At 40.0% G+C, this 13,189-nt stretch overlaps 1 protein-coding gene across 5 annotated transcripts in view; it reads left to right on the forward strand.

Moving 5' to 3' along the window:
- Positions 1-13,189, forward strand: part of TMEM63A (transmembrane protein 63A) — a gene marked incomplete at its 5' end in the record, with an annotated part of 41,138 nt that overhangs the window by 13,378 nt on the left and 14,571 nt on the right. For all 5 annotated transcript variants that reach the window (XR_013956711.1, XR_013956712.1, XR_013956713.1 and 2 more), the window contains 9 exons: positions 228-361; positions 2,629-2,766; positions 3,655-3,808; positions 4,435-4,541; positions 6,239-6,325; positions 6,972-7,034; positions 7,940-8,102; positions 9,199-9,304; positions 10,823-10,990. Coding sequence is in view for 2 of the 5 variants with exons in the window: in XM_080616709.1 (XP_080472835.1) it covers positions 228-361; positions 2,629-2,766; positions 3,655-3,808; positions 4,435-4,541; positions 6,239-6,325; positions 6,972-7,034; positions 7,940-8,102; positions 9,199-9,304; positions 10,823-10,990 (1,120 nt within the window). The remainder of the gene's footprint in view (positions 1-227; positions 362-2,628; positions 2,767-3,654; positions 3,809-4,434; positions 4,542-6,238; positions 6,326-6,971; positions 7,035-7,939; positions 8,103-9,198; positions 9,305-10,822; positions 10,991-13,189) is intronic.

Raw genomic sequence — 13,189 nt, forward strand, 5'->3', positions numbered from 1 at the left:
GGCACACGTTGCTGGATCACGTTGAGCTTCTTATCAGCCTACACCTCCTCCTTCTCATCGTTGCACTTAATCTACTCTTTGCCCAACCTGTACTTGTATAAGTAATTTGAGGACAAGAGACTATGAATTAATACGAGGACGACAGACTATGGTTTGTGTAAGCTGTATTTTAATGAAGATATTAGCCATCTGGTACTTGGATGTAACAGTCATCAATTTCCCAACAGGAGGATGCTGTAGATTATTATACCAAAGTTACAAATGAACTGATGGAAGAATATTCAAAAGAGGAACAAGCTGTTCACAATAACCCTCTGGGAATGGCTTTTGTAACATTTCAGGAGAAATCCATGGCAACCTAGTAAGTTGTCTGCTGTCTTGTTTGTTCTCTTTGAACTATAATAGCAGAACTCATCTCCTGTTTGTGTTGCTTGTGTGCTTATGTTGGTTCTTCTTCCTTTCTTCTTCTTCACCCTCCTGTGGATTTGGGCTGCTTTGTTTTTTGGTAAGTTTTTCTGTAAGTGTGCTTTTAGCATCTGTGCTGTAAGTGGAAAATATATCTAAGGGACTAAGTGGGTCTGGACACTTACTGGGGTAAGGAGCCTTTCTCTTCTCTGTACACAGTCCCTCAGTGTAGGTTAATAGTAGGCCAGACTAATTGGCTCTTGAATACAAGTTACTGATTTCTCCATTTCTACTGTGAAAATGGTCCAATTACCAAATGATCACAGTGGGTACAAATTACACTGCTAGTTAGTCATCTCAACCAAGCAGAATCAGGGACTGATCTGGTCATAGGTGATAGATACTCATTATGTATCTCTCTTACCTGTTATTACAGATATATGTGTATGCCTACTACCAGAAGTTGTTCAGTGCTTTTTACTTGGTCATTTGTACAGAAAATGCATGTAGCCTCTTGTTTTCTGTTGGCTCTTTGTGAGTATCTTTTACTAACACAAAGTGGGCAAAGGGAAGCAGAATTATATTTGTCTTACAAAAATAACACAGCCTCTGATTTAAATGGCCTGCATTCTTTTGACCCTCAAGTCATGTTAGAGAGCCAGTCTTTCAGACTTCTTTTCCATGAAGTCTAGCGTATATAATTCCTTGCAAAAATTTGAGATGCTGCAGAAGATTTTGCTTGCTGCTCTTTACCTGAGTCTAATTGTGTGGTGAAATTTGCTCCCCTCCTGATTTTGTAATGTTACACACTACATTTAGAGAATATAAGGCATGAAATGACATTTTAAGATGTGAAACTGAAAGAAGAAATAAGCACTGAAGTTCCTTCTCTAGCTACTGATTTGTCATATACTATTTTGCTGGGCTAGTCTCCTTGGGCTGTACTGCAGGCGTCTTTGCAGTTCAGTTAGCAAGAACTGAAAAGATTTTAATCAGTTTAGCTTGCAACTGATGCAGTGGACTCCAATCTCTGGAAAATTAGATTTGATGACATGTGAAGCTGAGGCTACCAGCAAATTAGGAAGTTATTTGGTGCCCTTACTAGGCTTTGCTCCACAGAACCCTGAAATAAGATGGGAGAAATGGGAAGCCAGGGCTGAGGTTCATGGAGTCAGGTTAACGTAACCATCATTAATCAAGCCAGTAGAAGCTGGGTTAATGATGATGCTTGGTAGCATGGCTGGTAGTGCTAAAGCTTACTCTGTATGTATGTTTTTAACTAAACTGTCAAAAAGTATCATTAACTTTCTTAAATTCTTGCTGCTGCAAGATGTTGGCAGTTTGACACCACTACTAGAATTCTGGTAAGGTAAAGATCTGGGGGTTACATTTGTTTGTTTGGTGTTTGTGTGTGTGTTTCTCTTTTTCTTTATGTTAAGAGCACAACTGAGGAACAAGCATGTTCAGGAATTCCAGAGTCTGCCTGTTCAAACATAACATATACTGTTTCTGTGCTGGTGTAATAGAGCTTATCTATATAGAACTTCTTTTGCACAGTAACACAGACAGAGCTGTACTGTATCTGAATATATACCTATAATTACTGTTGCTGTGTTTTTAGAAGTCTTTGAAAGCATTAATTCAGGGCAGGTTTAAATTTTGTTTAAATACGTTGATTGTCAATCAACTCATCAGAAGATAAAATTGAGTATTGTGATTATTTTAGGAGTGGGTGAATGAAGGTAACATTTTGAATTGTGAGAATACCAGCATGGTACAGTTTTTTTCTGAGAACTCCAAGCCAAATTGGCTGGTTTTGATACTGATGTAATGAAAAGAGAGTGCAGACTGAGCCTTTGGTCTGCCTTGATTTGAAAACAACAGCTGTAATTCCATAAAGAAGTGTTTGGAGAACTGGCAGTCTTTATCTTGATTTCTTCCAGTGCTCTCACATTTTCATGTGTTTTTTTAGCTATTTATTTGACTGAGTTACTCCTGTTGTAAGTGTTCGTAGAAGCACTGAACAGTTCAAACCAGAACTGCTTTTAGTTTCCAACTTTGCCAGGTCGTGACATTGTTACGCATGTATTGTTGTCTCAGTGCTACCTTGATCTCTGTTATTAAAAGCAAAAGCACTTTATTACTCTTCCCAGTCTTCTCAATACATATGCAGCATTTTTGGGTGTAATTATTTGGAAAAAGCCTCCTTTTTGTCTCTTACAGTATCCTTAAGGACTTCAATGCCTGCAAATGTCAGAGTATTAAGTGTAAAGGAGAACCTCAGCCATCACCTTACAGCAAGGAGCTGTGCATATCAAGCTGGGAGGTTACATACGCTCCTTACCCTGAGAATATCTGTTGGTAAGATTCCTGCCTTGCCTTCGTTTATTTATGATAATGTAGGTTTAGAGTGGGGACAGGAAAAGGGGGCTGAGTGCATTTTTCTGTAGCCCTGAACTAGAACATTATCTAGTATTTGGATGTGACTGATCTGCATCTTTATCTCTATGACTGATGTGTTTCACTGACCTTGGGGAGGCTTCTCAGAGGCTGACTAGAGTTTTACAACCCCAGAGTTCTGGTACCTGCTGTTCCTGTTAACTAGAGCTAAAAAGTATCAACTTATCAATGTCTGTACCTTAGTGTTCCAATGTTTTGAAGAAGAGGAGGTGCAGGGATTTGCCCAGTTAGTTACTTAGGTTCACAAAAAGTTGTCTTAATTGGAGCTGTTACTGAGCCTCTGTCCCTCTTTGATCTGTTCTAAATAGTTGGCTTTGGGGTTCAAATTATTCCTATCCTTTGGGAACAGTTTCAGATGACATTTAAGAACTTTACATGTTTAATAAGGTGTTTTAATGCTCTTTATAATGTTTCATGCTGCTTTAGTATAGCAGGAAGGGGTAAAGGAGTTTTCATTTTTCTCTAGTCGCAATTTCTTGGTTGATTCTGCCTCTGATAGCTGTTCTCCTTGTAGAAATTCTCTGGATCTTCTTCTGTCTCTGTCTTTTCTTGTCCTAACTTGTTTAGTACTTCCATATTATCAACAGTGGAGAAAGTTTGCAGTTTTCTTTATTTCTAATTGCAACTGGAACTTGTGTGCTTTATTATATAACTTGGAGGCTATGAAAGCTCAAGTTAGAAAAAGCAGTTCCACCTGTTACTTGACAGCGTGTGTGTGTGTATGTGTGTATATATGTTTTTAACAGCAAATGCTTTCTGCTTGTTCTGCTTGGGTTTATGTCTTTTCAGGAAGAATCTTTCGGTGCGTGGACTGAAATGGTGGTTCAGATGGGCTTGCATTAATTTGCTTCTTTTTATTGTGCTGTTTTTTCTTACTACCCCTTCCATCATCATCTCGACTATGGACAAGTTCAATGTCACTAAACCTATTCACTACCTCAATGTGAGTATCACCACGTGTTTGGATAGAGCTGTGTATCAGACCAAAATGTTGATAAACTGATAGATGCATAGTAAGACAATGAAATAATGTCTATAAACTTAATTCATTTGAAATTATCAGAATTGCTTTATATAACTGCTGATTAAAAAGCAGCATCAGAATCAGGTCTTTTGTGCTTCGATAGTAGGCTGAAGTAATTTAGTATGAGACTTTATATTATTATATCTTATTTGTTGTAAAAAGCTGCATTCTAGATTTACATAACTCTAAATTCTGTAATCAAAAACCTTTGCCAAAAGTGGAACTTCAAGTCCAACTTGTATTTTGATTTTTATAAGAGAAGAGGGGAAGTCAGATTTTGAACTCTAAAATATAGCACCATGATTTTATTTCTACATACAAGCTGCTTGTGACACTTCACTCTCACAGAATTTAATTCCCAATCCCACTCTTTTTCGCCTTGCACATTGGTGCTGAGCCCCCACTTGTTTTAAGACTGTATCTGAATATGATTTCCACAGTCCAGCCTGTTGTCGTTTACAAAAAGCAAAATATTGCAGCCTCTGTTCAGCCACAACTGCATTAAAATGTTTGTAATACTTTTACCTTTTTTTTGCCCCCACTAGAATCCTATTGTCAGTCAGTTTTTCCCAACACTGTTGCTCTGGTCCTTCTCAGCTTTGCTACCAACAGTTGTCTATTACTCAACTTTGCTGGAGTGCCACTGGACAAAGTAAGGAAGATTTTCCTCTGTTTTTGCCTTATCAGCTGAATTACTAAAATAAATTGAGAAAGTGCTTGTCTTCATGGAGCTTTAAATCCACAGACCGTCTTGTAACAAGGAATGTCATGTTCTTGTCTGTTTTGAATGTTATAACCAGCACCCTGGAGTTTAATTTGTCGTCAGCACAGCAAGTGTTAACTGACCTTATGCTCCCCCTTTGTGTTTAATCAATAAAAAATGTATAAGCAGGCTCAGGGAGTGTAGCTTCAACAGGAACATGGGAAGTGCCTCTGATTCCATAACTAGCTCTCTCTCTGTGAAGGAGATGTGGGTTTGGATCCCCTCCAGGCTGAGAACATCACAGAACCCCAGAATCCCATCTCAACAGGAAGTGCTCCAACTGCTCATATGCTGCTTACAGAAAGGGCATCCATCTGTTTGTTATTTTTGTGTGGAAAGAAATGGTCTGAGTGTAACTCTTGATACACAACTTAGATGCTTTTGGATATTGGTAGTGGTGATAAGAGATTTATGGGACCAAGGCCCAGCAGATTTTCAGGTATGACTGCAGAGATGTCCAGCACATTGACATGCTGTTAATCTAAACTCAGCCCAGCTTGGTTTGGCAATGCAGATTTCATCCTCAGTTTACCTGCAGTTACATAAAAGCCCGATGCTGCACACTGAAACCCAGCTTCACTCAATCTTCTCCCATAATGCCTACAGCCATTTTTTGTTTGGGTCTTTTTTATATTCTAAGATCAAACTTTTTTTTACCTCTGAATTATTTGCATCATTCCCTTGTAAGCCATCATATCCAGAATGTGCTGTTTATTCATCAAAGTTATATGCTTTTCATCACCTTTTTATTTTTTTGGTGCTTGCAGTAGGCACATGAACTTTGAGCCCTTCTCAATCAGTTGAAATAGTTTTCTGAAGTCTAGTGATCACAGATCTGATTTCAAGCCTCAGCATAGTTACGCTGATCCGTCCCACAGTGCCCAAGGGCTATGTGATCCTATAATCATAGAGTAAATACCTCAAGTTGGAAGGGACCCACAAGGATCATCGAGTCCATAATAAGACCGTTGTGGTTTTAATGCCCTGTGAGATGCCACCTTTAACAGTCTGAATTGTTTGTAGCAGTCACTGCACTTTTCTGGCTCCAGCATGTCACTAGATAGATGTCCCTGCTACTGTAGGAGGGGTATAGCATTAGTTGTGTCATGTTGTTCCCAAAGACTTGACACTTGGTAAGGACAGTCAAGTAGCTTGTCTAAGTGTCAAGTTTCCTGGCACTGGTGCACTTTTCAAACAGCCTGATCCCTCTTGGCATAGCACTTGAAGAACTGTTTACAAGCTCTCGTGAGATGTGAGTGTCATTGAATGAGAGACCAGGCGAGATTGTCACAAATCCTCCTGCTTGTGATGCAAACCTGTAATGGTGCTAATCCAAGGTCTGGATTAATGTTCAGAAATATCTCGTTTGCCTAAGAAGATGAGAACCTTTTTGGTCTAAATTAGTGAATATCTGAAAGATATTAGATATTAGATATCTTTCAGATATTTGTTTTGGGAGTATCTTGTAGCAATGTGATATGGTTGGGGAAGCTGGAAGTCTGATGAGTACTGACATTCTCTAGGCAAGATCCTTCATGTGTGGAAGTCTTTCATGTGAGTTTGTTAATAACTTTTTATGTTGGTAGATCTGCAGAGAACAGAATAATGATGCATAAAGTCTACATATTTTTGATCTTCATGGTACTGATTCTGCCTTCCCTTGGGCTGACCAGGTAAAGAATCATAGTTTAGTGTAGTAATGTTTGAGTATTTTTGTTGCATGCGATAACTTACTTCTGGTTTCTAGTTGTTAGTTGGAGTATAGTTGATGTAGTTGATGTACCTCCACTCCCTCCAGTGTGTATGGTGGTTGTCATTACACGTTAGATTTCAGTATTCACCTTTCCTGTGAGGACCTCCTAGCCCTTATAGTTTACAAAGGCTGACTTCTAACATACAAATTTAAGATCTTGTAACATCAATGACTAATTGAAAGTCGCCCAGACTCCCTATCTCATAGTGAGAACCCGGTTTCCTGACTGTGTCTTATACTTCAGTTGTAGCTGTCCTTTTCTTTCTACCTTTATAGTGTTTGACTGTTTCCTTGGCTGACTGGGTAACATGTGTTTGATCTCTCTGTCTAGTAATTGCTAAAAATGAATCATTAAAACTTTAATGTGAAGTAGACATTTCTGTTTGATTCTGTATCTTTTTTCCTATTTATGACTATTAGTTACTGTGATAAAGCTAAAGTAGTGGTCAAATTATTTGATTAAATTCTCTATCCACTCTCCTGATCTGAACTACTTAAAAAGAGAAGCGGTTTTACACAGTACTGAGCTGTTGGAGACTGAATTACATTGACCATCTTTCTTTCAGCCTGGATTTCTTTTTCCGTTGGCTGTTTGACAGAGAATCATCTGATTCTGCAGTTAGACTGGAGTAAGTATTAGCAACTCTTTGCTAAAGGAGTACTTAGGACATTTTTCTTTGCTGTTAACTAACCTTGGTTAGTGTTTATTAAAATTTGCTTGGGGTTGGTGCCCTGTGGGGTGGTGTGAGCCTTTGAATAAGGTGGGGAGAATGCAAATGATTTTGCTCTGAAGAAATCCATACTTTTTTCCTGCTAGCTAATGCATGCAGTCATTCAATAAAGAGACAGTTATTTTCCCAAAACCTCACAAATTTTATAGAAGAAAGGACAGGATGATATGGGGTAGGTGAGTGAGGACCAGATAATGTGCTGAGATTGGTGCATATCGTGGACAAGGGGATCTTTCCAAGGATTTCAGTGAGACCAAATTGCTGCAGCAGTTCTCATTCTGAAATCCATTGACTCTTGTTTTTAAGTAACGTGAATGTTTTCACATCAGTATTGCGAAGTTGCAGTTACTGGTTATTAAAAGCTCTTGTGACTATGGCTGGAGGGAAAGAACAGAATGCAATTATTAGGACATAGGTTTCCAAATGTTGTTTCAAAATCAGTAACAAGAATACAATTAGGAGTTACTCAGCTAGGAGACAATTATTCTGTGGCAGTCTTATCTCATCTTGTCTCAGGTTGCAGACATCAAATGATGCTCTTGTCTGCTATCAGGCCACCCATCAGACTGCTGTGTCTTTTCATAAACAGTTTATTCCTCATCCAAACTGCAATTCAGCCAGGCTTGTACAGTGTACTCCACTTAGTGCATTCATAGCCACATAGTACCCTTTTTCAGCCATTCTCAGAAGTCTTCTAGCCACTTCTAATCATAAGAGATTTCCAAAGGCCATAGGTCTCCACTGTATATATGCTATATTTACTTGTCTGCTTTCCAGTCAGTGTCTGATGTCTTTCCTTGCAGATGTGTCTTTCTGCCTGACCAGGGAGCCTTCTTTGTGAACTATGTGATAGCCTCTGCTTTTGTTGGCAATGGGATGGAGCTACTGCGCCTGCCTGGCCTCATCCTTTACACCATACGCATGATAATGGCCAAGTCCACAGCAGAAAGGAAAAACATTAAACAGGTATTAGAGCATCTCCTTAGCAAAAGGCAGTTAAATGACTGATCCTTATCAGAAATAGTGGAAGCATCCATCCTTCACACCATTAACTGTCATCTCCTGTCATTTTGGGGTTGGTTTTTTGGTCTTTGTTCACTTATCCATGACAAGTTCATATTCCCTTCATTTGCAGCACAGATAATGAGGGGGTATTTATTCAAGGCAGAGATGGTCAATAATCAAATGCCAGGCTCTGAACTTCAGGTATTTTTCTCTTCATAGCTCCAAGTCAGAGTTTTATGATTTGGATTTTATAGGATAATTATGATTATTATTTTAGAGTCTCAACTTCAGGGGGTTTGAAATTCCAACCTGTCTATAGTTAGTTCCTTCTGTCAGGCTGCAGACATGTATAACTTGCGCTAATCTGAAAATTCACCTAGCAAGATGTATACTTACTTTCTGTATTCCATTTTAAGTGGTGGACTTCCACTTGCAGGTGATGTGTGGTCTTGCAAATTGAAATCAGAGGTGTTAAAATGGGAACTTAAGCCTGTCTACAGCTGTCCATGTTCTTCTTTTATGGGTGGGTTCCATTTTTAAAAGATGCTTTTAGATACTCACTTGTGTTAGCTGTTGTATATTACCCCTTGCTGTGGTTGAAATTACTTTCATTGCTTTCCTCATCACAAGAGGAGAAAGTGGGAATACTGACCACATCAAAGCTTTGATACCTTTGGCTTTCCTGGGAAAGCCAACACAAGGAGCAATACAGATTCAATAGAATCTGCAGCAAGATGGAGGTTCTGAGTCTGGCATGATTATTTTCTGCCTTGTGCTTTGAAGCAGTTGCTTCTGGTAGATGAAAACAAATTCCCTGAGGAATTACTTTAAGGCTATGAAAGAAGCAATGGGTTTTGTTTTTGTAAGTACAGATGCTTAAAAAATGCAGAATACTTCGTTGCTGTAATTACATCATTTATTCCTCTTGGGGAAATCACTGATCTCTCACGGGGAGGGATTAAGAGAAGGTGAATTGTTGTGTTAGTGAATCTGTTCTGAACTCCTAACACACTGATAGATGACATGAGAGTTTTGAGTGTTTTGTTTTTGTTCCTAGCAACAAGCGTTTGAATATGAATTTGGAGCAATGTATGCCTGGATGTTGTGTGTGTTCACTGTCATCATGGCCTATAGCATTACGTGTCCCATCATTGTCCCGTTTGGTAAGTTTTCCAACGAGCTGTGAGCACGGCGTGAGCAAGATGGGAACATGTGGGAGGTCTGGAAGGCCCAGTTCTGCATGCTTATTCCAGCTAAAATGCTAATAATCTAACTTCCTTTCTTGTGGAAAAAACAGGGCAGAAGATGGTGACTGACTTAGCTCTTGTACTGCTTTAGAAGTTGAAAGTATACATAAAGTCTATTAGATTATTTTATTTCTCAGGTTTGAGTGTATTGGCTCTGGTGGTGCTTTTTAATAGTTAAACATAAGAATTCAGGTAGGCTTGGGGATGAGGGGATTGTCTTTATCTCTGGGTTCTTGAGGGCTGGGAGAAGCAAGCTGCAAGAGGATACCCAGCCCAGAAGTCCACCTTAAGGAGCCAAACTTGACTTGAGACATTCTGATCTCCAGATCTTTTAGGCACATTTGAAATGAGTTTTGTCCTAAAGTTGGAATGACGTGTGTAAAATGAACCAGGTCACTGGGAGATCAGGGCATGTGGATGAAATACAGCTGCCCCATGGTGTAGATGGAGCTTGCAGTCCTACAGGGCCCTGAGAAGGTCTCCAGATCTGAGTCACAGACCTCTTCTTTCTATTTCACTTGGTTTATCTCTGTCCCATGAACAGAACGTAACATTTCTGCCTTAAGTTGTCTATATCTCTGGCCTTGACTACTTTCTTCTTCTGTACCAGCCACTAAATGCTGTATTGGTATGCAGGAAACTTAGCAATCTGTCTACAACTCATGGACAGTTGTCCATCTTTAGTGACTGTGACATGATCTACATCTTATTTTATTGCATCTTTTATACACAGAGATTCTGGACTGTCATAAGAATTACGTATAAGGAATCATTTCAGCAGCTACAGATATTTCCACTCTGGAAACCTGTTTATCAGGCAGAAGTAGTACTGAAACCATTTTATAGAGCTAGTATTTTCCCTTTCTAATCCCAAAGTGCAGTTGTAAATATCTGAATGTGTTGCTGCACACCAGAGCTATTGCAATTCATAGCTGTCACAGCAGTAACTGGGTTTCTTTTAGGATAAGAAATAGCTGACTTGAAATCCAGTCATGAATCCATTGAAAGCTAAGGGGAGATGTGAAGCCACTGTTAGACCTTTCTTGCTTACCAGTGCGGTGGTGGAGGAGTTACGAAGTCTTCCCTACTGGCTTTGCCTCATGTGCCAGGCTTAGGAAGAAGCTCTGGGTTCTCTCTGGGAGGACAAGTAGAGCCACAGAGAAGTATGTGGAGAGGAGAGATGGGCAGACCCTGGGGGTCTTGGGCTGGGGATGCAACAACCTCGGGAGCAGAATGCTGTCATGTAGCTGTACCCCACTCAGCTGCGTCCACCGTTGGTATCTAGATTTCAGTCACTTGGTTAGTGACTGACATCTAGATCTCACTCCTCCAGTAGTGAGGTTTTTGTCAAGTCTTCTTTTACTGAGTCTTCTGCTGCTTTTTATCAAGTCTTCTTTCACAGCTTCTCCTTGGCTCTCCTTTTTTTCCTTCCAGGTTTAATATACATACTCCTGAAGCACATGGTTGACCGTTACAACCTTTACTATGCATATCTGCCTGCCAAGCTGGAGAAGAAGATGCACTTTGCAGCTGTGAATCAGGCCCTTGCTGCTCCGATTCTCTGCCTTTTCTGGCTCTATTTTTTCTCCTTTTTGCGGCTAGGTAAGTACTACCTGTTCCCATGCAAAAGCTGCTCCCAGCTTGCCAACTTACCTGAATTACATGTGAAGTTTCAGAGGCTTCGTGGACTTTTCTTCTTGTTTCCATAAACGGGAAATCATAGTGGTTACGTGTGGCACAGAATTATCCAACATTTGCAGCTTACAAAAGTCTGTATAAGATACTCTGATGGAGGTGGCTGATAATGTCCACTCCAGACTGTTAGCATGGAGTTTTACATTTCTTCATTTTACCAGAGATCATGTGTTCCCTAAATCTGGAGAGTTTGATTTGGCCATTTGGGCTATAAAGTGACAGTAAAAAAACCCAACCCCAAATCAATTCAGAATTAGCTGTTTCTAGTGAGATGTGGGCTCTATTTTCACTACCTGCATTGGTGTAGTCTGTGCATAAGTTTAATTTGCATGGGTGAATTGGCTACTGCCCCTGTGGTACAGCTGGCATTAGAAAAAACCTTAAAATGCTAAAATTTTGGGTAATGCTTATAAGATCTATGCTCTCCATCAGCCATTAAGCTTCACATGGCAGACTGCAGTGAGGTGGTGACTCTCCTCCCCATATTGTAACATAAAAACCATGTTTTGTGTGTAATTTATTGTAAAAATAGGGATGTTCTGTATCTTGCAAACACTTGGCATTGATAATATTGGCTGTGGTGCACTAGCAGCTTTGACATCAGAAAAGGTAGGTGATAGCTTATGGCTTTTTATCCATGAAACAGGAGGAAGCATTTAGCATGGAACAGGGATGGCAGTGATGCTGGAAGAAGTTGAATTTCCCTTTGTGGGAAGGAGGCCCTTGCTGTCCAACTGGATTTTCCTCTTTGCTTTCTCAGCAGTGATGACAAATGTTTGACTGTGCATTGTGTTTTGCTAGCATACCAGTAGTGAAATAATAATGTTGGCAGATAATGTTGGCAGACTCTTGTCTAATGTTAGAGATAGCTCCCTGTGGAGGTAAGAGGCACTCAGAACTGTTGTTTCAGGCTGTCCTTGGGTTTAAGCAGATGTTCCTGTATTACTTGTATATTTGAGAGCTTGTTTTTTCCCCTCGTTTTGAGAGATGTCTTTGTAACCAGAAAGACCAACAAATCTATGCCCTTTAAAATAACAGCAAAATTGCTAGAGCATGCTTTAGAAAAATCATCTCAAACACACAGCAGTTGATGTGCCTCTTTAATTGTTACAAAGGAAATCCTGATACAGTAAAAAATAAATCTTTATTATTCTGGGCTTTTTTGTTCTGCATCTGTGGTAAAACCATCATCTGTGATGGACCTTAGTAACGGAAAATACAGGCTGGATTACTGGCCAGTATAGAGGACCCTGTTTTCAGGATGTTGCTCAATGATTTGTCAGTGCATAGGGCAGTCTAGCCAAATAGTATGAGTCTGAGAGGTAGGAACCTGAGATTTTGATTTCATAGCCATTGATTTCACTGCTGCTGCTTGTGCCAAAGAGAAGGAAGGAAGGGGAAGAGTGCTCTGCTTCCTAATCTGCAAAATAAATCAGTTGTGGTGTGTAAAGCTTGATTGCTTAGTCATTGATTTTGTATGGTTTGCCTGGTATGGACTCTGGTTGCAGAGTACAGTGATAATACTGTTTCTCATTCATTAATGTTTTATCAACCCACACACACGTAGTCCCCACCCTGAAAGAAAAACTTACCTTTCAGCTTAGTTCATGTTTACTCAGTTTCTTCTCATGTTCCTTTTCCTTGGATTCTTCCCAGTACATCCCTATTTTATCATGGTGTCCTACACAGACAAAGCTGCTGAAGTTGAAGGCTTAGTAACACTAAATTATTTTGTATAGGTGCTAAAGACTTGTTTCCCCCCCTTTCTCCCCATTTCCTGCACATATTTTATGATAGCATCACACTATTGACTGCTTTCCAGCTTGTAATCATCCCCTGTATTCTGCAGTTCTACAGGCTTGTTATCCCTCATGTCTACATTTTGTATTTCATTCCGAATTGTAGTTATTTCATAGAATCACAGAATGGTTTGGGTTGGAAAGGACCTTAAAGCTCATCCAGTTCCAACCTCCTGCCACGGGCAGGGACACCTTCCACTAGACCAGGTTGCTCTAAGCCCCGTCCGGCCTGGCCTTGAACACTGTCAGCGATGGCGCAGCCACAGCTTCTCTGGGCACCCTGTGCCAGTGCCTCAGCACCCTCACA

This window comes from Psittacula echo (assembly GCF_963264785.1).
Source record: "Psittacula echo genome assembly, chromosome: 4".
NCBI lineage: Eukaryota > Metazoa > Chordata > Aves > Psittaciformes > Psittacidae > Psittacula > Psittacula echo.